This window comes from Uloborus diversus, chromosome 9, assembly GCF_026930045.1.
Source record: "Uloborus diversus isolate 005 chromosome 9, Udiv.v.3.1, whole genome shotgun sequence".
In the NCBI taxonomy this organism is placed as follows: domain Eukaryota; kingdom Metazoa; phylum Arthropoda; class Arachnida; order Araneae; family Uloboridae; genus Uloborus; species Uloborus diversus.
In genome coordinates, this window is record NC_072739.1 from 92374019 (window position 1) to 92400549 (window position 26531).

At 35.1% G+C, this 26531-nt stretch overlaps 1 protein-coding gene across 1 annotated transcript in view; it reads right to left on the bottom strand.

Annotated features, from left to right (window-relative positions):
• Window positions 1-377: 377 nt before the first annotated feature.
• Window positions 378-26531, bottom strand: part of LOC129229980 (3-hydroxybutyryl-CoA dehydrogenase-like) — a gene marked incomplete at its 3' end in the record, with an annotated part of 28919 nt that continues 2765 nt past the window's right edge. Inside the window, 6 exon segments of the mRNA XM_054864364.1 lie at window positions 378-488; window positions 3739-3837; window positions 7288-7384; window positions 8767-8861; window positions 11341-11446; window positions 23875-24011. Of these exon segments, the coding sequence (XP_054720339.1) occupies window positions 378-488; window positions 3739-3837; window positions 7288-7384; window positions 8767-8861; window positions 11341-11446; window positions 23875-24011 (645 nt within the window).

Sequence of the window (26531 nt, forward strand, 5' to 3'; positions counted from 1 at the left end):
TTGAAGCAATCATTGCAGTGTTTCTAAGGCATGTGCCATTAGTTTCAATAGAGACAAGTGACTTTGAACTTTCCCTTTGATTACGAAACTATGAAACCATTATAATATAATTTGATCTTGGCTCATTACGTGCACTTTCATGCACTATATCAAAAACACTGTTCTGTGACTGCAGCGTCCTCTAACGTCTAAGAACTATTTCTATAAACCAGTGTATAAAATTTCAGATGTCTTTCACAGTTTCGCTTTTATATCATTTTAAAGTTGAGGATTCCTATCTGAAACACCCAGTACAACACGACTAATATGGTTCAAAGTGATTTTGAAATTGATAAATATGATACTTCATTGCACAATATACATAAATATTTAATTACCTGAATCGAGATCAACTCCTTTAGATAATAAAGTCTTATCAGAGAGGTTAGGGACATTTCGCTTGATTTTTAGCAAGCTTCCCTTGTGTTCTTGAAGATTTCTTATAAATTCTGAAAATAAAAGATGATAATGATACCTAACACAAACACACATATACAAACATGTATATACAGGGTCTGTTCTGAAAGAAGTATGACTGATTGTTTCCCGGACGAACGGGCAGAGGTGAAGTGGCCTGTGCATACAGGATCAGTGGAGGGGGGGTATTGGGAATGCTGCTAAATATCGGCAGTCTGCTTTTGGGCGTTGAAGGTAGCAGGTCGCTTGTAATGCGAACCCCTGTTGAAACGCCTCATCACAAATAATCATGGAGCGTTTATTGGAGCAGCGATACGCAATCAAATGTTGCGTAAAGCTTGGTAAAACAGGCAAAGATACTCACGACATGATTAAAGAGGCTTATGGGAATGCTGCCATGGGTAGATCGAGTGTTTTTGGGAGGCACAAGCTATTCCAAAACAGTAGGGAAAGAGTGGAAGAAGACAGCTGGCAAGACTGACGAAAATGTGTCCAGAGTAAAAAATTTACTGAACAGTGATCTTAGATTGAATATCAGAATGATTTCTGATTACTTGAGCATCCCACAAACCCAAGTTTTTGAGATCGTGACAGAAAACTTAGCCATGAGAAAGTGTGCATTCCGTGTAGAGGAATATCTGGCCTAGCACAACGTGGTAACGCTGATTCAGCTCCTACTTGGCCCGACCAGACTTCTTCCTACTCCGGAGAATAAAATCGACGCATGACAGCTCAGTAGAAGCTGTTAACAGGCCGTGACAAGGAAACTAAACAGCATTCGCATCCAGGTGTCCCTGAAGGCATGCCAAAGCTGGAAAATTTGTTGGCAAGAGTATGCAGATGCAAAAGGATGCTACTTTGAAAAATTCTAAGCGTTTGTACTATTTCCATGATTTTTTTTTTTTTTTATGAGTCCTACTTTTTTCAGAACAGACTAGTATACGCATATTTGACTTTAAAAATAAAACAATAAAATACTTAGAAATCATGACATTCATCGATTGTAATTCAAAATTGAACATTGAATTAATGGAAAGAGTGAGGTTGTTTTAGCAGGCACAATTTTAATACAGTAGGTTTAATTTCTGATTCTTCAAATATAGACAGCTTTGGTATTCAGCTTTGGTGTTCGCATGAGTTGAAAATCTGGACTCATATATATACATAAGTTGTGGCAAATGGAAGAACACACCTTGCACAGTTGTTGTTTTTTTTTTTTTTCCAAAGCCAAAAATGGGAGCAAGAATACTGGGAGTTATATTTCAAGGTGCAGAGTGAAATTATGCACATGATGATACACTGCTTAGTTTTGTAGATGTAGGAAGCAGAAAGCTTCCACCACCTATGCATTACTTTGCAACATTATATTTTGAGATGTTGGGGAGTAGTGCTCAAAGGACAAATCTACACTTTGAATGTAAAAATTCTGGTTTTCAAGGTAACATTTTTAAATATCATGCAATTACATTTTTCAAAATTTTCATTAAACTCATTAAAAAACATTTTTAATGAGTTGCAACATCTACTTGGATTTTAAATTATGAAGGTAATTGAAAAAGAAAAAAGATGAAACTACTATCTTTTGCATATGTGCAGTGAAAAATTAATTTTTTTGAACTTTCATATTTCATCATTCAATATTTTTACTTCAAATTTCAGTACATTATTCCTGTTGTATGCTGTCAAGTTTTCCAAAAGTTTGGCTCATAACATGAAAAATTCTGCGTGTTATGAGTCAAAAGCATGCAAACAAAATTGATATTTTTTAAAGTAATGCTTTTATGTAAATGAACATAAGTGATACTTGCACAAAAATCTATACAACTGTTGTACATAATAAAGAAAATTAAACATTTTTCTAAAAAAAAATTACATCTGCTTCTTGGTTGTTTAAAATGAAGAATAATCAAAAAACACTAGTTTTTCTCAATTTGCTACTGTTTTCCAAAATGCATGTGTGATTATAAGAAACAGATTGCAAGTTAAGCAATTCAGAACAATTGATTACTTATTTCTCGAAAAATCCATGGTAATGTGAATCTATGAAAGTATCCCATTACTTTTGGTTATATAGTGTAGAACAGTTGTACCCCACTTGGGGGCAATCACCCACAAAAGGGCGATTGGAATCGGTGTGGTGGAATATAAACTATTTAAGCAGTCTTTTCAATTTATTAATTATTTTTGAAAATAAATATTGAAGTACTACATCTTTTCATTGCTTATAACATTAATTTGGAACATTTATGCCAACTTGGTGCCTTGTTCTTAGCCGATTTTGGACTTTTTATTAACATTGGAGCAGTTTCAGAAATTTTTGGTATCCAAAATCATGGGTTTGTTCATGGGGGGTGGGGGGGGGGGGAAGCATTCTTCAGCATGATCCTCCCTAAAATGGTTTCTCCTTTGCTTTTAAAGAGGAGGGGTGTAATTGGTTGAGAAAGGAAAACATTATAAGAGTGAAGTGGAGCCGGATTCTGAGAATCAGTTTGAGTGCATAAGTTAAAGTCAAAAATGAAGTCTGGGGAGTCGGTTGTTTATAATGTAGATACATACTTTTTTTTTTTTTTTTGAAATATCATAATGATGGGTAATGAAATTCCTTTAATCCATGAAAAAGTTCTGAATATGATACAGAAATTTTTGTTTCTGTAATGTTGCCTTGTCACAATACCCTTGTAGAGATAATAAAGTGTGATATATCTAAAGCCCTTTATAACCAATATCATTGAATTTTTATAACAATAACTTATTAGTTGCAAAAAGCCTTTTTTTTTAGGTAAAAGTTATTTCTGTTAACCAAAAAAGGCAAGAGAAAAAGTGTAGAACATCTGACCTATAGTGTCTTCCAATAAAATTAAATATCTGTATATGAACATGGATATCCTACACAAGTTCAGTTACTTTCTATAAACATTACAGCTCAATCAAAATATTAAAACATTTATAATTTAAGCAATTTGATACAACTGATACAAATTAATAACAATTTAAAGAAACCACTTGAGATACTTACCATAAGCCAATTCTACTAACAAGACAGAGTTTTTTTTTTAAAGTAACAATTAATAAAATTAATTAAAAGCCTTTTAACTGTCTGGTAAAATTAACATTTTAATAAGTATTGTGAGAAAACTCAGCGTATTGCATAACTGTATGAATGAAAAACATTTGCACAAACTAGAGAAAATAAAAATGACAGAAAACAATGAAATAACATCAAATGATCAAGCGTCTTTAAAATGATCTCAACTCATTGCTCAAACAGTAAGTGAAACTTACCCATCTTTTTCAATTCCCTTTCTTCTGGGCTTAGCACAAGAGGATCTTTTCCAGATCTAAAAAACGCAACTTTTCCCATTCTAGACAGAAAGTTTCGAACTGAAAAAGATAAAATATTTTATAATGGAATCATTTTAAATCCTTTACCCATTTTTTCCAAGGATGTCATTGAATATTTTCAAAGACCAACATTAATAAAAAAAATAAGTACATTTCATTGGCTGAATTTTGATAAACTAATTAGAAAAGTAATTTAATGTTTTATTCAGCCCCTTTTATTCTACACAGTCTCAACTTGTTGTGTCATGTATCCTTGCAAATAGCAAAAACTCAATTTAAGTGCTTTCTAATTGTTTAGAGCTTGGGTCTCCCATCTATGACTTGTGGCCCACACCAGGTTTGCAAACAAATTTTGTCCATTAAGATGTGACCCATGAATAAAAAAAGGTTGAAGATCCCTTGTTTAGAGCCTGACAATGAAATTTCCATCTAGAGTTCAACTCAATAGAATGAATATTGTTGCCAGTTGTGGAAGAAATCTAGCAGACTCTCGTTTTACGTAGTTTTATTTCACATGGATTTGATTAATACACGGTTTAAGATTTGGCGTCTTTATTTTGTTTTACATAGATAAGTTTCGATTTTATTCACATGCGGGTTTGCAAAAAGAAAAATAAAACCCTCTTTCAAAACTCAAACTTCTGAGATTGCCGATAACATGCAATGAACAGTATTTTGGTGTGTTAGTCAGTACTTAATTACTCAAAAGTCTCAGGAAAAGTGAGCTTCCCCTCAGAATTTTCAGAAGCACAATATTAACTAAAAACTACTTAAAAATTCCAGTTTCTGCTTTTAAACTCATTTTTTAAAAAATTGCAAATATTAGAACAGGTTCAATGAAAAATTTTGAAAAGAGAAGACACATTATTTCATAAAGCTATTTTCAAATGTAGGATTTGGTCCAAGTTTAGGATAAAATACAGGATTTGGAGCCACCGACGCTGGAGAGATTGGCCCAACCTTAAAATGTACTTTATGAACATCAAAGTAGTTTTGTGAAGTGATAAAATTCATTTAAATGTAAGTTTTGTTTCAATGTTCTAAAATTTTTTTGAAATTATCCCCAGAACAGTAGGGCTAGGGGCCAAATGGGACAGAGCTTCCCCTGACTTCAGAGGTTAATTAAGCTCTGGTGCTAATAAGCGAGCTTAGGCCACTGGAGACACTTTTTTGCAATTTGTTTCAGAGTTCTTTTTTAGAAGTAAAGTTATTAAACTCGAACAATTCAGAGCTCACTGAAAGAAGAACTTTTAGAAGTGACAAAGGAGGATGAAAACAACGAGAATACGGCATGGATGACACACAACCAAATACTTTCACACTGAAAGCTCTGAGCCATTCCTTGACAATGGAAAATAATCTTTCTGCTTTGATAGTGAAGGAAGGTCTCATTGTTAAAGTGACGCAAGTGATCATGGAATGCATTCATGCCCTACAAAGAACTACAGAGAAAAATAATTGATGACTGTGAAAAGACTATCATAACCAGCTCCACTTTATAAACACTACATTTATTCATGTTTTCATTATGCACTTTGCTCATATGTATCGGAATAATTACACATTAAACTTTTTATAAATTTATCTATTATTAGAATGAGGGTTTTTTTTTTTTTTTTTTTTTTTTTTAATCTATGGAACCTGACCTCTATTTTAACGCTACTAACAAGTCTTAATTTATGCAGCATTTTCGTGGAACGTAACCCCCACATAAAATAAGGGTCTACTATTGTATGTCAAAAGATTACAGCAGGTGATATAAAGATAACTTGGAAGCTTGGAAGTAAAGCAAACACAATTCTTAGTTTTGGTTAAAAGGACCTAACATATCTGAAAAGTAACTGTTTTATGTCAGCATATTTAAACAAGACAAGAAAAAACTCAACTCTTGCATACTATTACAATACAGAAATATTTATATCACTTAAAGCAAAAGCAAAACATTTACAGTTATCTAATAACTGATAGCCTCACAACAAGTTTATCAGCACCCTTTGATAACAATGCTGAATTATTTTGAATTTGGATGTCAGTTAGGTCAATGCAAGCACATAAATAAGCTTAAAAAAATAGACATGGTTTAAACACATTTCTTGACTGGTTACAGAAAATATTAATCTTTTTTCAAAGCTGTTCATGAAGAAATCAATGTTCTACAAAAGTTGTGATATACATAAATAGGACTTCTTTATATTTATTCAAAGAAAAATATTAATCCATTAGAAAGAGAAATGTTAATCATAAGACACCTTTAATCATAATATATAATACATCAAAACTCTTTTAATCTCACACAGGGACTTGGAAAAAACATGTAAATATGAACTGTCAGAAAAGTTACTTAACACCTGTTTATATGAAGTTCAAACTGCACATTTTTGGTTACTGCAGAACTGATCTAAGAAAGTACAGCTAATAAGAAAATCTAGTTTCATATTTTGATTCAGCACCTCAAATATAGCTAAAGTGCAGTTCTAAAAATCTGGCCACCGCAAAAAATAAAAACTCTTTGTTTCCCTGAATAATCAAACACAAGTCAATATAACTGAAAATATTAAAATAATAACACTTTAACAGAAAAAAAAAAATACTTTTTCTAACAGTTTGACACTTTAAATGTCATTTGCAACCAGATATTTAGGAAAATAAAGGAAGATAAAAATGGACCTTTGAAGTCAAAGAAAAAAAAAACAGAAAAAATTTAAAACCTCTATAGTTATTTTTTATTAAAATATATCCAAACAAGGATTTTTAAGAATTTCACATATAAACTAACAAAATATGTTCATAGCATAATTTAACATTTATCACCGTCACCTTCATATAAAATTCAAAATATTCAAATTTTAAAAGGAAACAACCAATTGCAGATAAAGAATTTTATGACTTTATTTTAAAGGGAATTAATACAGAAAGAGGGTAATTTGAATGTCATCAAATATGAGAATAAGCAAAAGAAAAATGTTCAACTTCATTCAAAATGTTTTAGGTAAGCTTTAAAAATGGGATAAAAAATATTTTAAAAAGTTTCACAATGTTACTAAATTATCCAAAACCCTTAACCAAAATTCATTTTTATGTTTTTTTTTTTTATTTTCTACTTTTTTTCAAAAACTCTGTTGAACTAAAATTCATTTTTTAAACAGTATTTTATCTTATCCCGTTTAAAGTGTAACTTTTTCTTACACAGAACAGGCACTTCAAAAAAAAAGAAAGAAAAAAAAGGTTGGTACTTCAGTAGTGAATAATAATCTGTTAGTGCACTGATTTTTTCCTGTTTCTATTTTATTGTTGCTTTGTTACTCACAAAATACTTTGAACACATGGAATAAGAAACAGCATGGGTAGTTGCACATTATCTCAAAATTGAAACACTCTCAACGATCAAACACTCTATTTTCCAAAACCAGATGGTACCAATTACTTTGAATGTCTGAGGTTCTACTGTACTAATATAGATGACACAAGTTTAAAAAATTAAAATCTTACCTTTCTCTAAAGTCTGTAAAGAAGTATTCTTCCCAGGCACAATTTCGACTTCGGGAATGCAATACACCGGAAAAAGAAATCGAACGACAAGACAACGCTAGAAAAGGAAAGAATATCAATGCTTCCAAAATATTGAAAAATGCTTAACACTTTTCAAATGCATACCTGCCAACATTCAAAGAAAAAAATCCAGTAGATTTTTTCAATGTAGCGCAATATCGCTTTTTTCCATGTTATTGAGGGGAAAATAGGGATTTTTTTATTATCTCTTAAAGTGCAATCATATGCAAGTTCCTTGAGTCATATACACAGAGTTAAATTAATGAAAATATTAAATGAAAGAATAAAAGTTAAAGTAATACTTTTGAATGAAAAGTTATTTAGGGAAAAAAAAGAATTTCAATTATCTGTAAAAATTTAATCATAGACAAGTTTTTTCAGGTCTTCAACAAGATTTAATTTACTTTTTTCGGCCCAAAGTGCCCGATAATAGCGGTCGTTTTATGTACAAGAAGAAATGTTGCAATTAAGCAACATATTCTTAGCGATGAGTGCGCGAAGCGAGATCGCAAACGTAAACAAGGACTGATGTTGCCAGATTCCAATGTGCTAAAGTTTGAAATTGAGTAGGAAACTTTCAAACCATGGAGTAAAAGCGCTAAAACGATGTAAAAATTTATTTTAAAGGGGTTTATTTTTTTCATTTTCGAGAAAATCCCTAAATGGAGGGATTCTTTTTAGAGATTAATAAAAACCGGGAGATTTTCAATAAAAATCGGGAGACCGGGAGAAATGTCAAAAACCCGGGAGTCTCCCGGAAAATCCAGTAGAGTTGGCAGGTATGCAAATGTACTTAAAAAATTTATTAAGAAACTGCAAAACATGAATCAAACTTACATAAAATCAACAGTTCCTTGAAACTTGCTTGTTGATATTTTAGATTCTAATTTTTTCTCTCTCTCTCTCTCTCTCTTTCTTAAAAATTACAATAGTATTAATCAAATTTTAAAAAAAACAACTGAAGTCGTTTCGATTTTTAAAACAAACTCATGAATTGGCACTGACTTTTCTTCAAAATATTTTTATAAGTAAAAATATTTTAATACAATTTAATTATTTTTTTATTCATTTGATAATAGGGTCCTAATTTTTTCTCATTAACATGTAAAACTCATTCAAAAAAAAAATTTCACTAATCATTTATACAATAAAATTCTAATAAATTGAAAAATTAAAAATATTGAAGAGTAGAATGACTGCATTTGGAAGCAGAATTCTTTCTTCAAAGGAAGGGGGGGAAAAGAACAACCTTTTGTATCAATTCTTGAAAGAAAAAAAAACTGAAATGGGATTAAAGTTCTAAAAAATATCACTTTTATCTGTAAAAATAATTTTTATAACAAAGTTTGATCAATGTGATAACTCAGTTTTATGTTTAAAAAAAAAAAGAAAAAGGTTTATGATGACACTGATTATTACCTCTTTACATGCAGCTCTTTCAACAATATCATCTATACTTAAATTCATTGAATTTGAAGCTATCACAGTATCAGCTTTGCAGGATTGAGAGACCCCTAAAACACAGAAATGTGCACCCATGTAAAAATGATTAAATCTAAAAAATTCTAATAGAAATACTTTAAAATTGAATCATTTGTTTATGGGAGGGTGGCTTCCAGTAGTTACTTAAACGCACAAAATTACCTTTCAAATCAAAACTGTTCATTTCTTAAAAGTCAATTTTTAAGAAACCAAGTACAAAATACTTTTGTACTTCTTCTGATAATGATTAAGACTATATTTTGCACAAAGAATAATCAATAATATGCAGTAGTTTTCATATAATGGTCAACTACAGTAGACTTTCCTGGTAGAATTGAGGCAGTGAAAAGCACAGGGACATGGGAACCACATGCAAAATTTTAAGGAGGGGGGGGGGGGCTCAGATATTTTCCCCATAGAAACCGATTTCAGTACAGATTGGTTTTTAAAGTTTGACATTTTAAATAAATTATTCATTAATGGTGGAGACGAAATTTTTTTACATTTTTGCAAAGAAAAAAGTACTAAAAGCAAGAAATTTTCAATTTCTAAAGGGGTGGGGCTTGAACCCCCACTTGCCTCCCCTATATTGGCACTCTTGCACAGGGATGTAAGTGGACTTTCTGTAATTTTGAGCAAAAGATGTTCTAATTTCAGATCCTAGAGGTAAGCTTTCATTGACTTTTTCTAAATCATGCTGTATAGCAGCCCCCCCCCCCCCTCTCCTACAGCTACTAGTACCAGCTCTTGCCCTAAAACAGAGGAGAGGCTCACCTACCATTTGTACTCATCTCCAAATTTTTAGTTCTGGCACTCATATCTCTTTGCTTTTCACTGCCTCAATTATTGAATATTTTCTGTACTTCATGAATACAAGAAGAAACAACAATGCTAGAACTTTTTCTGAAGTGCCATAAAAAGAAGCGCTGTGGAGTCTGAGGGAAAAGGCACATACTTGTGCAAATTTTATAAAACCACACCAACTTAAATGTAAAAGCATTTATTTTTCAAAGTGGGGAGGGGGGAGGGGATAATTGAACCCCTTGACCTCCTAAATGACAGGCCTAGTTTTTTTTTGCTTATCTTTCTTTCTGTCTTCTGAGACCCATACCAAAACCGGTAAATCGAAACGAATTGGATTATGGCGGTCTCTGGGGGTGTTAATGCCTCTAATGGCTATGATGATTTTCAATGGTGTCAACTATAATGGCTACCAAATTTCCCTGAACTAAAATTTTTGGGAAGGATAAATTTTCAATGTTCCCAAATGAAACTCTGAATTTTACCAAATGACAAAATATAAGCATGCACACACACATACACCTATAGCTAATGAAAAGAAACATAAGACACTATTAAAATAAAAGAAAAAATGCAATATCACAATGCTATCTCCAAAATTTTTGAATTAATCTGCCAAAATTTTATGAAAAACAAAACTTTTAGGAGGTTACAGTGACATCTCGTGGCCTCTAATCGCGGCAGTCCTGATGGTCACTTTACACAATGTGACCTAAAAATACTCTAACTTTTTAGTGACAGAATAAAATAAGCATGATACTATGCTTTAAAGCTAATGTTTATTCAAAATACAATCAATCTAAATCAATATATTTAGAACTAGTGGTACCCGTACGGCTTTGCTCGTAATAGAAAATTAAAAGGTGTCTTTTGGTTCGCCTGTATATTTACAAATAATGTATGGTGAATTTTTTGCCAATTGGCTTGTACCCATGTTACGGTTCCACGTTATGATAATTTCGTAATTTACTCATCCATCTTATGATATTTTTGTTCTTAAAATTGGATTGGAAAAAGAACCACATCGAATTTTCGAAAACTCGCTTCGAAGTGCACACCCCCATGGTACAAACTAACTTTGTGCCAAATTTCATGAAAATCGGCCGAACGGTCTAGGCGCTATGCGTGTCACAGAGATCCGGACAGACAGAGGGACATTCAGCTTTATTATTAGTAAAGATAGACAATTAATTTATCCATAGATTTTTAAACTTGTTTTTTTTTATTTTTTATGTTCCTAAACACTATGTCATGGCTGTTTGAAAGACTGGTTCATGATAATAAAAACCTCCTTTCATTGTAGTTTTCAGTTTTGGGAAAAGAAAATAGTCACACGGTTTATTTAAAATGTGATGAGGTAAGTATGGGGAGGTATGATAAGGTAAATATGGTGAGTGATCAGGGACACCAATCTATTTTCTGTTTCCAAACACGAAAACTGCAATAAAAGGAGCTTTTTACAATGATGTTTCAGCTACTCAAGCAGCATGACACAGGTGCTAAAGAGCATTCCCAAAACTGAATTTAAAAAATCTATAGACTAATTGGTTCATCGTTCAAAGCATTGTATCTAGTTAAATCGATTCTATTTTGAACAAATATTAGCTTTAAACTTGTTACTGCATTTGCTTTATTCTATCACTAAAAAGTTCAGTTATTTTTCAGATCACAATGTGTATGTAAAATTAAATAAACTAAATGATGGCTTACATTCAAACAGATCTTGCTTTAATGCCAAATCTTCAGGAACAGCTTCAAAAACAAAATCTACAGACTTCACAGCATCTTCTAATCTGCTCATGTAATATACTTCACCCTATCATTGAAAATAAGCATTAATACAAAACAGACTTTAAAGAGGTTCAGATGTGAAGCATATACCTCAAAATAGAGAAGAACAAGAAGGAGAAGAAGGTTCAGATGAAAAATTGAGAAAACAAACAAATTAAAATCTTTATACTTCATAAGTTAGTAAAATTTTCAAGAAAATTGAAGAAAAAAAGACAATGGTAGTGATAAGACAAAATTGTTAAATTTTGAGAGGATGACAGAGAATTTTATGACACAAAATTGAGAATTACAGTAAACTACTGATTATTTGTGGAATAAGGTGGCACAGTAACCGCGGATAAGCGAATTTGTGGATAATCCAAACAGAACATAGAAATGATGTTAGCGTATACAAATACGTCTTAAAAAGATCCACAATGCTCACAAACATTTAAACTGTAGCTAAAATGATATCAGTGTAAGTAAAAACTAGAAAAGAATTACTCATTGTTGTAAATGGTTTACACACATACGCATGCAAATCATGCAAGTACATTAACTGCAACAGATCAATCCAGGTTACACCAATCATGCAATGGGGAAGGGAGCATTTTTTTTTTTTTTCAAGACTGGTCTGGACACTTGTTTACACACCTAAGTCGTGCAGATCAAAAAATCAGCTAGTAGGGTACGTCTAAAAATCTGTAGGTATTAAAGATGTAAAACAAAAAATAGTGCTGATTTAAAAATCTAGTTTCAATTAGTCACCAGGTTTCGGTGACCTTAAAGGTCTGCGGATAATCTGACCCGCGGATAATCGGGAGTTTACTGTATACAATGGTCGCCACTTATATGAATCACGTTTGTTCCAAACAGTTTTGATTCCATAAAGCGGCTGATTCAATAAAGCAGTTAATTCAATAAAAGCTGGATTTTGTTCTGTTTTTGACAATTTGATTCATTAAAGCAGTTGATTCAATTAATCGGCATCCACTGTATTTGAATTTTGAGGACTCATTTGCAATTTTTATAATTGTGTAACTGCAGTTGTTCTGTCATATTTCAGGGAGACAATGCGTAAAACTCCTCTCCCCAATCCCCCCCCCCCCATTCTCCCCTAGCATACTAAAAAAATTTAAACAAACAACACATTTTTACAGATTTCTTATTTATGACAAACATATTACTATGTGATTGTTGGTTATCAAATCATCTTTATGAGGAAAGAAACTAACTATCCATTTGTGCCAAATTGCAGATAAACCAAATTAGCCATTTACTAGATTGGTTTGTTTTTGCTTTTGGAATCATTTGTTTTAAATTGAAAATAAAACTAACGTAGATAAATTTATGATAAATGAAAATGCAGTGAAATTTCTCAAAATAGGTAAACATTTTCTATTATTAATTGCCGTAAAATTCAAGAATTATTGTTGAAAATTTTTAGCCAAATATTTGGTATTCAGTAAAATATGGTATTTGATACCACCTCTATTTAGAAATATCAATTTCTTGTGACATTGAACTTTTTTCATGCAAACTCTAACTGTAAGAAATACTTTCATGGAAAAAGTGAAAAAATAGCCTGTTATTAGTAATCTATATCTTAAGCTTTTTGAGCTGCATAAGCTAAGTCCATAATAACAACAATAATAGTAATATAAAATGAATTATTAAAAATACTTTAATTTTAAATCAAGTAATAAAGGGTGAATAACTCACACATTTTTTTAAAATACAAAACATTGAAAATCAACATATACTAATTGGAATAGTTTTATGACATCTTTTAATATTTCACCTGAAATGAAACAAAAACTAAAAAAAAAATCCAATGTATAAAAATTATTTGAATTCTGAAATTTTGAATTCAAATTATATGTTTCGCAATCACGAGTTGTGACAAGATTCTGCTCATTGGAGTTATTGTTTCTAGAAACGGCTCCTGTTCCCCCACATCTGCCCTTCCTCTTATGCAGTTACGAGTGTACAGGTGTGTAAACATAAAAACATTTTAAAAAAAGAAAAACAGAAACATAAGAAAAAAAATATTCTGAGAAGATTTATTTTCTACTGAAATGAATTCTATATAAAATGTAGTCAATGATTTTTTTTAATACAGTAGGCTCCCGATTATCAGCAGAATAGAGTGGCAAACAAACCACTGATAAGCAAATTCATGGATAATCTGCAAATTAGGTAAAAGCGATGCTAGTGTATGCAATAGCCTTTAAAAGATCAATAACGCTCGCATACATGCAAAATAAATCTAAAACAATAACAGGGTATATAAAAATGCATGTAAAAGCTAAAAAAGGATCGCTCATTTTGTAAACACATTACACACATTTGCGAGCAAATCATGCAAGCAGATTATCTGCAATAAATCAAGCTAGGTTACACCAAAAATGCATAGGGTAGTGGCATTTATCAAGACTGATCTAGTCGCTTGTTTAAGCACCTCAGCGTAATCTAAAAATCAGTAAAAAAAATAGATCTAAAGCAGTGAATAGTATAGATTTAAAAATCAGGTTTCTAGTCAAGTTTCAGTGATCTCGAAAGGTTTGATGTCATTGGAAGAGAAGAAAAAGAAATATGAGTGTTAGAAAAAAGATTTTGTTCCTTCTAAGCTAAAATATGCAGGGCCGGATTTAGGGGAGGACAGGTGGGGCTACTGCCCCGGGGCCTCCACAACAAAGGGGCCCCACAATAAAAAAAAAATTTTACAAAATATCCTAACTTTCACAGGTCGAAAATATTGGATATATACATATATATCAAAATATGCAGATATATATCAAAGTATCGGATATTTTCGAAAACATGATGATCTTTTCGAACCCTGATTAGGGGTCTCCACTCCTTCGTTGCCCCGGGGGCTCCGCACTTCTAAATCCAGCCCTTAAAATATGTATATTTATCTACATTCAGTTTATCATTGCCGGATTTTTTTTTTTTTTTTTGCTTTTTTTAAGTGCGAAAGGCAATGGATAATTGGGAGTTTATTGCAGTTATAGCATTTTGAAATATGTACTGCTAATACTATGGTATATATTTAATAAAAAATTATAATTTACCTATTTGAATCAACAACTTAATACAGGAAAACTAGACAAAGGTCAAAACTACAATAGCATTCACTATTCTAGTAAACAGTACGCTGGAAAAAAGGATAGTAGGATAGTTAGTTTTCCTCCAATGTAAGTGTAGTACTTCTTCAGATAACTAATTATAGAAAACTTTGTCCAATACAATGTGAAGGGTGTTGAGATCGTTAATTTATGATGTAGCTTTTGTCATACGTTTAATTGCAAAACATAATCATTCTAGTTTTTTTTCTATCTTTTTTCAAAATATTTTATCATAAAACATTAGATTAACATGTTACACAAAACATCAATTTTTAGAAAACAACAATAAAACACAGATGGTTTGAAAACATGAACATCATACCACTAGTCTTAATATTACACTATATATTATTTTATATAATATTTCTGTCCTACAATAAAGTAGGAATAATATATAGCTAGAAGCAAAATTTGTGAGACATATACATTCAGTGTTAGAAATAAGAGGGATGCTAGTCTCCGTTTGCAACCAAAAATTTTGATTTGATGTCTAAATTTCCAATCTAGGTGCCAACTTTGATACTTAAATTTTGAATTGTGTTGAAGCTTTTATTTTCTGGCTCATGATGGCTAGGGAGCTCTGATCAGCCCTTTGAAAACGTTATTTCCAAATGCAATCAATTTGGTCTTTAAAAAATAATTTTCTGTTATGTATTTTAGAAACATGCTGTCAGCAGCAAGTAGTATACAGCCAGGCATATTGGCAATGTGTTTAGTGAACAAAATGTATATTTGGATACATGTATTTGATTCGTTAAAAATGGCACCTACATTGTTTGTTTGGATGCCCAAAAACTTATACAATGCACCATCGGGGCCTCGGTAGCGCAGTTGGTTGGCGCGTCATTATAGTAATCCCGAGGTGGTGGGTTTGATTCCCGCCCGTTGCCCTGGTTGTAACTTCCCTCTCTGTGCTGTTAATTCTGTCCTACACTATGTGCCTGTATTGTGCTATCTGTCATATTGGACATGAGTTCAATGTATCAGTCACTTTTGGAACACCCTGTATTTTACTATATTATGATACAAGATTACTTGCTTTTCCAAAATTACATTATCTAAAATTCTAAACATCAAATTTCGCACCAAAGTATGGAAATCTAGGTGTCACAAAGAAATATTTGATTGGAAAATGTCAATTGACTGCTTCTTTGACCGATGTCTTCTTTTCCTTTCCACAGTCACAACATGATCCTTAATTTTGAAGAAGAGAATCACTAACTACAGAGTAATCCAAAAGTGGGCGTACCCCCACTTTATTTTCAACATTATAAGTTTCTTATACACAGTTTCAGAAGAATGCTTGTAAATACACAGTTGCCTTGAAAGCTTAAGATTCATAAACAAAGGTAGAACAACATCCTTGTTGTAACATGGCTGAATTCTGCACCATGTTTTTGCAGATGTTTTCTGACACAACACCTCCAAAACTCCCCAAAATATCACAAGAACAGGGCACAAAACTCAGCTGTGTTACAACATGGATTGTGTTCCACCAATGTTTACGACTCTTAAGACACCTCTGAATCTCCACAAAATATTAGAAAAACATGGTACAGAATTCAGTTATGTTACGACATGGATGGTGTTCCACCGATGTTTACGACTCTTAAGACTTCAAGGCAACTATGGTTACATTTGCATAGCGCTACTGGACAACCAGTGATGAACTGGTAGCGATGTAATAGAATTTTTGGCTAATTGGTCGTTGCCGACGTCGTTCTAACAGCTTCACTGTTCGACTGCAATTTAAGCTTGCTGATTCGTTGATTGAGTCACGTGATACTTTTTACCAATGATAAATTTTCACCTGAGCGTTATTAGTCTGTGCAAGTAACCGCATTATTGATCAAAAGCATTCGATGGCACATCGGTTAGTGAACAAATGTAGGTAATCACTGAAGTCATTAGCTGTCATTTGATAAATAATCGACCAAGGTTCAACCGGTAACACTATGCGAACGAATTCTATGCATATCAAACATTTAACCATAACTAAAATAATGTTGAAAATAAAGCAGAGGTATGCCCAATTCCAGACCACTTTATATTGCAAATAGAACAAGGAAATTCATTTCACCTTCTACATACTGTAACGGATTCGGTGCGACTTCCACTTTCTTGAAATGAAGACACAGTTCTTGATAAAAACACAGGAAATTTATTTACACTATGTACAGGAAAGATCTTCAACAACTGCTAAATTATTCATCAGCAATTAAGCAATTATCACACAACACCGTAAACTCAACGTTTACACACGTATTTACTTCCAAATACGAAAACAACACAGCGAAATGCCTCGCAATAAACAGAGCAAAAATGCTCTCAGTTCGAAATATCAATCGAAACTAACTGTTTATCCATCGCTAACGGCTTAAATACACCGAAAAGAAATTTCTCAAATATTCCACACGCTTCTTTCGGCTTCCCGAAATGCGTAGACCGTTATCAATGAAAAGAAAAGAAAATAGGGGTCGTATACTTTAGCCGAATGAAAAAGGGGTTGTATATTCATTACGGGAAACTATTTACAGGTTACGTTATTACAATAATTACTATTTACAGGATTTGTAACATTGCCCCCTTCGTAAGGACTGCACGTCCCGGGCAGTACAATCCCCAGAAAGGGTGCAAAACTTCTATCACAAGTTTACAAATATACACATTAATTAATAACTAACAGATACAGAAAACAATAATAACAAGAAATATTACTAAACATTAAAAGCAAAAATTATCTACAACTTTTATGTTATCAACCATGGTTGTTTACGTAATAGTCATGAACTATGGCCATAGTATGGGGCTAACCGATCATAATGTACAACCCTAGGTTTTGCATTAGGTGATTTTTGGATCCTCACTACGACGTCATTCAGTCGGTTAAGGACTTTGTAGGGTCCATCCCAATGCGACTGCAATTTGGGTGAAAGACCTTTCCGTCGGATGGGATTCCATAACCAAACCTTGTCGCCTTCGTTGAATTCATGTCCCGTAGACCTTGTGTCGTATCGGGTCTTCATTTTCTCCGCCGCGATGTTGATTTGCTCTCGTGCGAAGTTATGAACGTCTTCCAACCGGGCCTGGAGAACCTGGATGTACTCCTCAGGCGATGAAGGCGCATCCGGAGGACGACCGAAGACGAGATCACAAGGTAGCCGAAGCTCTCGTCCGAAGAGCATCTGAGATGGGGCAAATCCGGTAGTCTCGTGTACAGCACTGCGGTAGGCCAGCAGGAACAAAGGTAGCTTCTTGTCCCAATCCTGTTGATTTCTGGATACCATAAGTGAGAGATTGTTCAGGATTGTGCGGTTAAATCTCTCCACCATGCCGTCCGATTGTGGGTGTAGTGGTGTTGTCCTAGTTTTCTCAATTCCGAGAATTTGACATAGGCCCTTAAACACAGCAGAGATGAAATTCCTCCCTTGATCGGAATGAATCTGCAAAGGTGTTCCATATCTCGAGATCCAATGTTGGACTAGAGTCTCTGCTACGGTGGTAGCCTCTTGATCTGGAATGGGATATGCTTCCGGCCATTTGGTGAAGTAGTCGATGGAAACAAGAATGTATTTGTTCCCATCAGCAGTTCTTGGTAGAGGACCCAGGATGTCGATCCCAATTCGTTCGAAAGGAGCTCCAACGTTGTACAGATGTAGCTTCCCTCTGCTTCTCTTCTTCGGTCCTTTACGAGCAGCACAGGCGTCACAAGAATGGCACCACTTCTCCACGTCATCCTTCGCCTTGCTCCAGAAGAAGCGCTCCCGAACTTTATTGAGGGTTTTCAAGACACCAAAATGTCCTCCAGTCGCACTACTATGTATTTCTTTCAAAACATCTGAAATCCTTGATCGGGGAAGTAGTAACTGCCACCTAGATGTTTTACCGTCGTCAGATTCCCATTTCCGGTGTAGCACGCCGTTCCGTAAATGGAGTGAGTTCCATAAAGCCCAGTATCTTTTTGTTGCAGGACTGAAGATGGAAACGTCCTGCCAGCTAGGGCGTCGACTGTCACTTTCCATGAACTCTAAAATTGGTTTTATGTCGGGGTCTTCAAGTTGATCTTTTCAAACTTGGTCATCACTCCATGGATCAGGTTCTGATGATGTTGGAGTCACTGTCACCTGATAGGCGGTAGGGCTAGTCGTTCCATACTGTTTCTCGATTCGGGAACAATAGTGGCAGTTCTCAGGACAGGGTCTCCTTGATAAAGCGTCAGCATTACCGTGAGATAACCCTTTTCGATGCTTGATCTCCATGTCATATTCCTGGAGCCGCTGAATCCACCTGGCTATCTGGCCTTCCGGATTTTTGAAGTTCAAAAGCCAAGTTAACGAGGCATGATCTGTCCGAAGCAGAAACTTTCGGCCGTAGAGGTAATGATGGAAGTGTTCTACAGCTTTCACTATGGCCAGTAACTCCTTTCTGGTGACGCAGTAATTTCGCTCCGACTTTGATAAGCATTTGCTCCAGTAAGCGATGACATGTTCATTTCCGTCAATTTCTTGGGATAAAACAGCTCCAATGCCCTCGTTGCTCGCATCAGTGTCCAGGATGAAGGATGTTTCAGGCTGAGGATAGGCGAGGATAGGCGTTGATGTTAAAGCCTCCTTCAGTCGTAGAAATGCATCTTCGCATTCTTTGGACCATTCGAACTTTTGCTTGCTCTCCGTCAGCTTATGCAAAGGTCGTGCAATGTTGGAAAAACCCTTTACAAACTTCCTGTAGTAGGTGCAGAGCCCCAGGAAACTTCGCAGCTGATGGATGTTTTCGGGACGACTCCAACTCTTGACCGCAGATACCTTTTCTGGATCGGTTTGTACACCCTCAGAAGAGATGATGTGACCAAGATAGTTCACTTCCCGGCGGAACAAATTACATTTGGACGGGCTTAACTTCAGATTGGCTTCCTTAAGCTTTTGCAGCACCTTCCTAAGATTTGCCAGATGTTCTTCGAAACTGCGTCCCACGATGATAATATCGTCTAAGTAGACCAGACAGGATTCGTAGGAAAGTCCTCTTAACACTGTCTCCATAAGACGCTCGAACGTAGCTGGTGCATTGCAGAGGCCGAAGGGCATCACTTTAAACTGCCATAAGCCTTGTCCAGTTGTAAATGCTGTCTTTTCTCGGTCATCAGGGTGTATCTCAACCTGCCAGTAGCCGCTCTTCAAGTCCAGGGTCGAAAACCACTTGTGTCCGGAAAGAGTGTCCAAGGTGTCGTCTATCCGTGGAAGAGGGTAACTGTCTTTCTTGGTGATTTCATTCAGCCGTCGGTAATCGACACAAAATCTGGTGGGGCCATCTTTCTTTCGGACTAAGACGATGGGAGAAGCCCAAGGACTGGATGAAGGTTCGATGACATCATTCTCCTTCATCTCTTTCAGGAGGGTCTCAACTTCTTCCTTCTTGGCGAATGGTAGTCGTCTTGGATGCTGCTTAATAGGGGGGTGTTCTCCAGTGTAGATCCTATGCTGCGTTAAATTCGTCCGGCCCACATCCTCCGATGTAGATGAAAACAGATGCTTGAAGTCGTCCACCAATTGTTCCGCAGCAGTTCTTTGATCTTTCGATAATGGCGCACTCCCAATTAACTTCGATGTCAAGGACTCAGAAGACACAGTTTCGGGGGAATTGATTCTTCTAATGATGCAGTTTACTGGAGTACAAGTTGCTAACACTTCACCTTTCCGAATATTCCTTGGCCTTTCACTCACGTTGGCGACTCTTACAGGAATTACATCCTTAGAAAGGTCCACAAGCGTAGATGCTACCAGCACTCCTCTTAGGTTATTGCTTAGGTTAGGGTATTCAATGAGTCCAAATCGAAACCTATTGCTTTCTTCAAGGGAGCCAGGTATTAATGATTCTGACCTTGAGGGAATCGATAAATCTGTTTGGGCTATTATTTGATGAGCGGATTTTACATCACTTTCTGCGGGGAAAACGGCTATGTCTTCTCTCATCGAGTGCAGCTCATTAGTCTTGAAGTCGAGAGTGAAGTCATATTTCTTCAAAAAGTCCAATCCGAGAATGAAGGGGTTGTTGGCATAAATTTAGGTTAAGTTTAAAATCCAGAAGTTAAGATATTTAAACTAAGCCAACATTAACTGGCCGTGTAATGTCAAGTTGGAGACAAGCAAAAAACATGTTTCAGAAAAATACATTTATTAAATATGACTAGAATAACATCCCCATAAAATACACCCCCAAAATATCATAACAAAAGTGGTTCCAGAAAATAAAGAAAAATGTCACCAAAACGTCGATGCAATCGCTTGCCACTCCGAAGGATCAGCTTGAAGACTCACAAAAAGGTCCGCCGAATCACACTTCAGGAATGTCCATACTGAACAGGCAACATTACACAATTCGTAGATCGGTGAGCATCACAGGTAGACACGTGGAACTCACATCCCCGACATTTTAATTGGCCGGACACAACACAACAGGTTCTTCACCTGGACTCACTAATTCCAGGACTTGGAAGATTAAACATCACATACCACAAAAAACCCCGCTAGCATCGCGGGGAAAAACCCCCCACACGTGAGCCGGACTAGGCTTCACGATCAGAACCAACCACTGGGGATCGTTGAAAGAAGAAAAACGAGCGCGGCCGCTTGCTGCCACTCACCACAATATATATGTTTTATCAACCAATGAGATTCCATGCCTCGATGACGTCACCACACTAACTTCTACTTCGACCATCACTCATTTGCATATTCCACTGCCGCGAATATTCGTACTCCTCTCCATAGCACGTGCGGTCAACGAGTGGAATTAATTCGAGTCGATCAGGTGACAACTCAACTTTTCTGAATCGACACATCGAGACATGCAATCTCCGATGGTTTCAGTAAACAGTCGCCATTAATTATGGCGTGGGGGAATCGTCGATTGAAGTGTTAGCACCAACTAGTTGACAGGTTCTACTTTTACCAGACTGGGCTTAAAGTAGGTACACTTAACTTTAAATTATTTTCTTTAAATTATCGGCTGTGGACCGAGAATAAAAAATAAAATAAAATAATATTTTATGCTAACAGGGGTCCGTGATATTAGCGACGAATGCCGTATGATGGTAGGTGGCATTCCCAAACACTATTTCCAAGTCCACTTTACCGTCAATATCGATCTTGTCACCTGTCACAGTCTGGAGACTTACGCGTGGCGATGTCCACAGCAGTTTCAATCCAAATTCACGAGCCACATCTGTCCTAATGATTGTCACATTGGCTCCAGTGTCAACAATCCGTCTGCAAGGGTTCCCATTTACATGTGCGTAAATGAAAAGTCCATCACTGCCACTACTAGAAGAGGAAATCTGCAGAGCTCCAGTGGTGGTGATTTCCTTCCCTCGCGTAGCTTGGCGAGCCGGACAACTCCTTCGCAGGTGTCCTTCACTACCGCATTTCCAGCACTTCTGCTCGTTTCTTTTGGGCTGTTATGCTGCTCAAATGTCTTGTCAAGTCACCGAGTTGTCTCTCAAGTTCAGCGAGGTGGGACGACCTGGAATCAGACTCATCAGCTTCCTGAGTCAGGATTAGATGGCGATCCACATGGGTTGCTTCTTGGGCGGCCTCGTATCTTATCGCATACACAACGGCAGAATTCAGGTCTTTGACATCCGCCATCCGTAGAGCTTTCTGGATTTCCGGATCTCGAACCCCGTCGATGTAGTAGTTGAGTGCCAGGTTGTCTCGAACATCCGCAGGGCAGTCGTAAAAAGCAAGATGAGACAGTCTCTCGATGTCCGCCGCAAGCTCTTGCAGGGTTTCCCCGGTTTTCTGGAAACGGGACTTCAACTGGAGTCGGCTGAAATCTTTCTGGCACTTCTCACCGAAGCGAAGCTCCAACGCAGATGTGAGGGCGGCGAAATCCAGGCGCTGGCTGTCCGGAAGGGTCTGAAGAATGTCCGCTGCGTCACCTCTCAGGGATGCTGCAAGATGGCAGGCCTTGGTAGCAGAGTCCCATCCGTTCGCTTCCGCCACTATCATGAATTGGGTCTTGTACACCTGCCACGAACTTTTCCCATCAAATGTGGCCAGTTTAATGGACGGTCTAGCAACAGATGTGGGAGCGCAAAACTGTGCAGTGCTGCTTTCCGCGGTCGCCAATCTCCTTTCCATGTCTTTAATTATTTCTTCCTTAAATGAGGTAAATTTCTTGTCTTCTTCTTCCAACTTATTTTCCACATTGGCGATACGCTCTTCCACAGTATCAAATTTTTCTTCCAGAGCATCGACTTTATCTGCCATGGCGGTTAGTTGATTCTCCATCATGGTTTTCATCGACGTTAAGTCACTTTTCATTTCATCTTGACTTGTAGTAATTTTAGTAGTTAAATCATTATTTAACTGTTCTTGGTTAGTCGCTAATTCATTTTTTAATTGTTCTTGATTTGCAGTAAAACTTGCAGTCAAATCACTTTTTAATTGGTCTTGATTAGCCACCATATTTTTCAATTGTTGTTGATTAGCCGCCATATCATTCTTCACAGAGGTGATTGCGTCAAGAAGTTGTTTTAATTGTTCATCCATTGCGCGGGTAATCACCATAAAAATAAAGTCCAAATTTAAAAAGTCTTTATGAAAAAAAATGTCCAAAGTCACACTTACTGCAAGAAAGATAACACACAGGAAATTTATTTACACTATGTACAGGAAAGATCTTCAACAACTGCTAAATTATTCATCAGCAATTAAGCAATTATCACACAACACCGTAAACTCAACGTTTACACACGTATTTACTTCCAAATACGAAAACAACACAGCGAAATGCCTCGCAATAAACAAAGCAAAAATGCACTCAGTTCGAGATCTCAATCGAAACTCAACTGTTTATCACTCGCTAACGCTTATATAGACACCGAAAAGAAATTTCTCAAATATTCCACACGCTTCTTTCGGCTTCCCGAAATGCGTAGACCGTTATCAATGAAAAGAAAAGAAAATAGGGGTCGTATACTTTAGCCGAATGAAAAAGGGGTTGTATATTCATTACGGGAAACTATTTACAGGTTACGTTACTACAATAATTACTATTTACAGGATTTGTAACAATACTTATGCACCAATGTATCTATGACAATAACACTAATATTTATAAATTTAGGAAATACACAGATAATACTTTAATGGTTAAAAAAGATTTTTTTAGATGCATGAAAAATTCAAAAAAGCAAGCAAGCCATGCTATTTTAACACAGCAAAGAATAATCCAAAAACCTAATACCCAATTTTAACAGATTTTTCCCAGATTCACATGAACCTACTATTTGATGTGTTTTGATTCATAAATGAAGCATTTAGAAGTTCACAGTTAAATTACATACTAGAAAAGTAGGTGACATCAAGACCCCATCTTCAGTAAGCAGACGCTTATCTTCTTGAATTCTTAATCTTACTTTATCCAAACTCTCAGGGCTACGATCATAAACACGCACTTCATGGCCATGATAAGCTAGTTCCCCTGTAAACATTAATATTCTTTTGAGTATTCTATAGCAGTGGTACTATTTCTTGCAACCCCAAACGGGGTTGCAAAAATTTACTTTGGGCTTGAAAGGTGAATAAAAATAAATAAATTGAGTTCAATACAAAAATATAAGTGACAAACTTTGTGAAGAAAAAATAGTTGTTTTTAACAGGTAAAGTTTTTACAGATAGCTAGCTGTCAGAGAAGATCATGAGATATTACGTCCGTTTTCTTTACTAAGTTGAACCTGTTTATCTCGAACCTAAAGTTCCTATGTCAAAATTTTTGAATTTCCCAGTATTTATATAGTTCATTCCAATCTAAGTTGGCACTGAAGGGAAAGGTACGAGATGTGCTACTCCACGTTGAGAAGTAGTTCTCTTAAATTTGGAGGTTTAAAAGGATGTAAATTGACAAAAGATGTTTAAAAATTAGAGAATGGGTGTGGTTGAGACACATAGTTGAAGCTGTTATGTGTTAAATATATTTAATTTGTAAGTATTTGATTATGAAGGAAAATCAAATCGCCGTAACTCGACTTCTGCCTTGGCGAAGATTTGAACTTTCAAGGTTGACCTTGGCGTGTCCCCCGTGGACCACCAAACCCCAGAACTCGCTTCTCCCCACTTTTTATCACCCGGGGGGAAAACATCTGATTGTCATTATGACTCTTAAATGAGCATCTCCACATTGTGGTCAAAGCATTTCTGTCTAATCTGTCGTCATTTATGCTTTCCATCGTTATTTCCCACTGAATATATTTTTAAAAACAGTTTCTGTGAGTAAGAAATAAAAAATGAAATGAAATCATTTGTTTCAATTATTTACTTGATGCAATTACAAATATAGTGGGATTTTTTTTTCTTTGAATTTGAGATTTATTACTTGGTAGTTTTATATTGCTTTCGTTTTTTACATAATAAGCCCGAACTTAAAGAAAATCATTGTGAAAAAATCAAGAAAACCCAAATTTTGTTTGAATGTAACAAATACTTGTTATATGAAAGGGTACATTAAAAATCGTTGTTACGGCAAAAGTCTTTTTTTTTTTTTTTAAGTTTATGGAGAAAAAAAATAATAATGCTTTCACCTATGTTACATTTATATTACCAATTTACACCAATGAGATGCTAGATGAGGAAGTTTTACTTTTACGTTTTAATTTTTGAAACATACACATCTCCCTCAAAATACGAAATTCTCTCCCCCCCTCTAGGTTTAGAACCCCAGCCTTAAATTAAATTTTTATGGGAAGTGAATTTACTCACTCCCAAAGTTAACATATAGGCTATATTAACTTATGCTTAGATAAGTAAAATAATTTTTAATGAATTGAGTTTCCGGGTTAATCATTTACTTTCAGTCATGCAAAATTGAGAGCTATATCTTTTATTTCCACAAACCTCGATGCATTTTCGTTTATTATTTTTAACTTCTTTCATAAATAAGTTGAGCTTAAAATCGAATGGTTTTTTAAAATTCAAAATTAATAACTTCTCTAAGCTCTAAAATGTAGTCATAGCTAACTGTTGCCATTTAACTCTAGTGAAGTTTCTAAGATTTTATTTGAATAAAATTTTTATATATATATATATATATATATATATACATACATACATACATACATACATACATACATACATACATATATATATATATATGTATATATATATATAGGGTAATCTTTTTTCTCTCCAAAACTGGAGATTTCATCTTTGCTCTTTACTACTCTTATTAGAGTGTATAAAAAAAAACCCTTATACAGGGTTGATGTATATTATTTTTGGATAATAGAATAACGTTGGGTCACACAAATTTGCCGAGAATTGCCGACACTTGTTTTGGAGTTTCAAGGAACACCCATTTTTAATGCAGAAAATTGAGCACAAGCTTTTTTCTGAGATGAAAAAGGGGCTCCTTGAAACATCAAAACAGGTGTCTGTAGTTTTCTAAATTTTTGCAATTTAACGTTGTTAGATTTTCGTTTACTACTCTGAACAAAAGTACTTCTTTCATTCACACATATATGTCTAAAAATACACAATTTCAGCTTTTCCAAATGCCGGACACATTTGGATTTTTGAATCAGCGGGATTTTGAAAAATAATCCAAAAGAAAAGAAAAAAAATAGTTTCTTATTTTATTCCAAAGATTTAAACAAACTTAGGATGCATTTCTCAGCTCCAGAGAGCAAGTCGAGCACATGGGAAAAATTAAAGAGAAATTAATCAAAGCAGAAGTAAAGGGTGCGGGGGGTAACAAAGGTAAGCTTTCCATGTCAGAGGCAGGGTAAAAGATCCACTTCTTTACAAACTAATAAGTAATTGCCGGCAAGAACTGAAAATTTACATTTCTTTTTTAGCTAAGGCTTGTTGATGAACTTAAATAATCTACAGTAGAAAAACGAAGATGTGCTTTGAAGAACATGCCTGGTAGTTTTTCATTTGTTATACTTCTGAAAGAACGCAGTTCTTTTCGATGCCTTTGGTACTCATTATTACCATGGCAAATGTT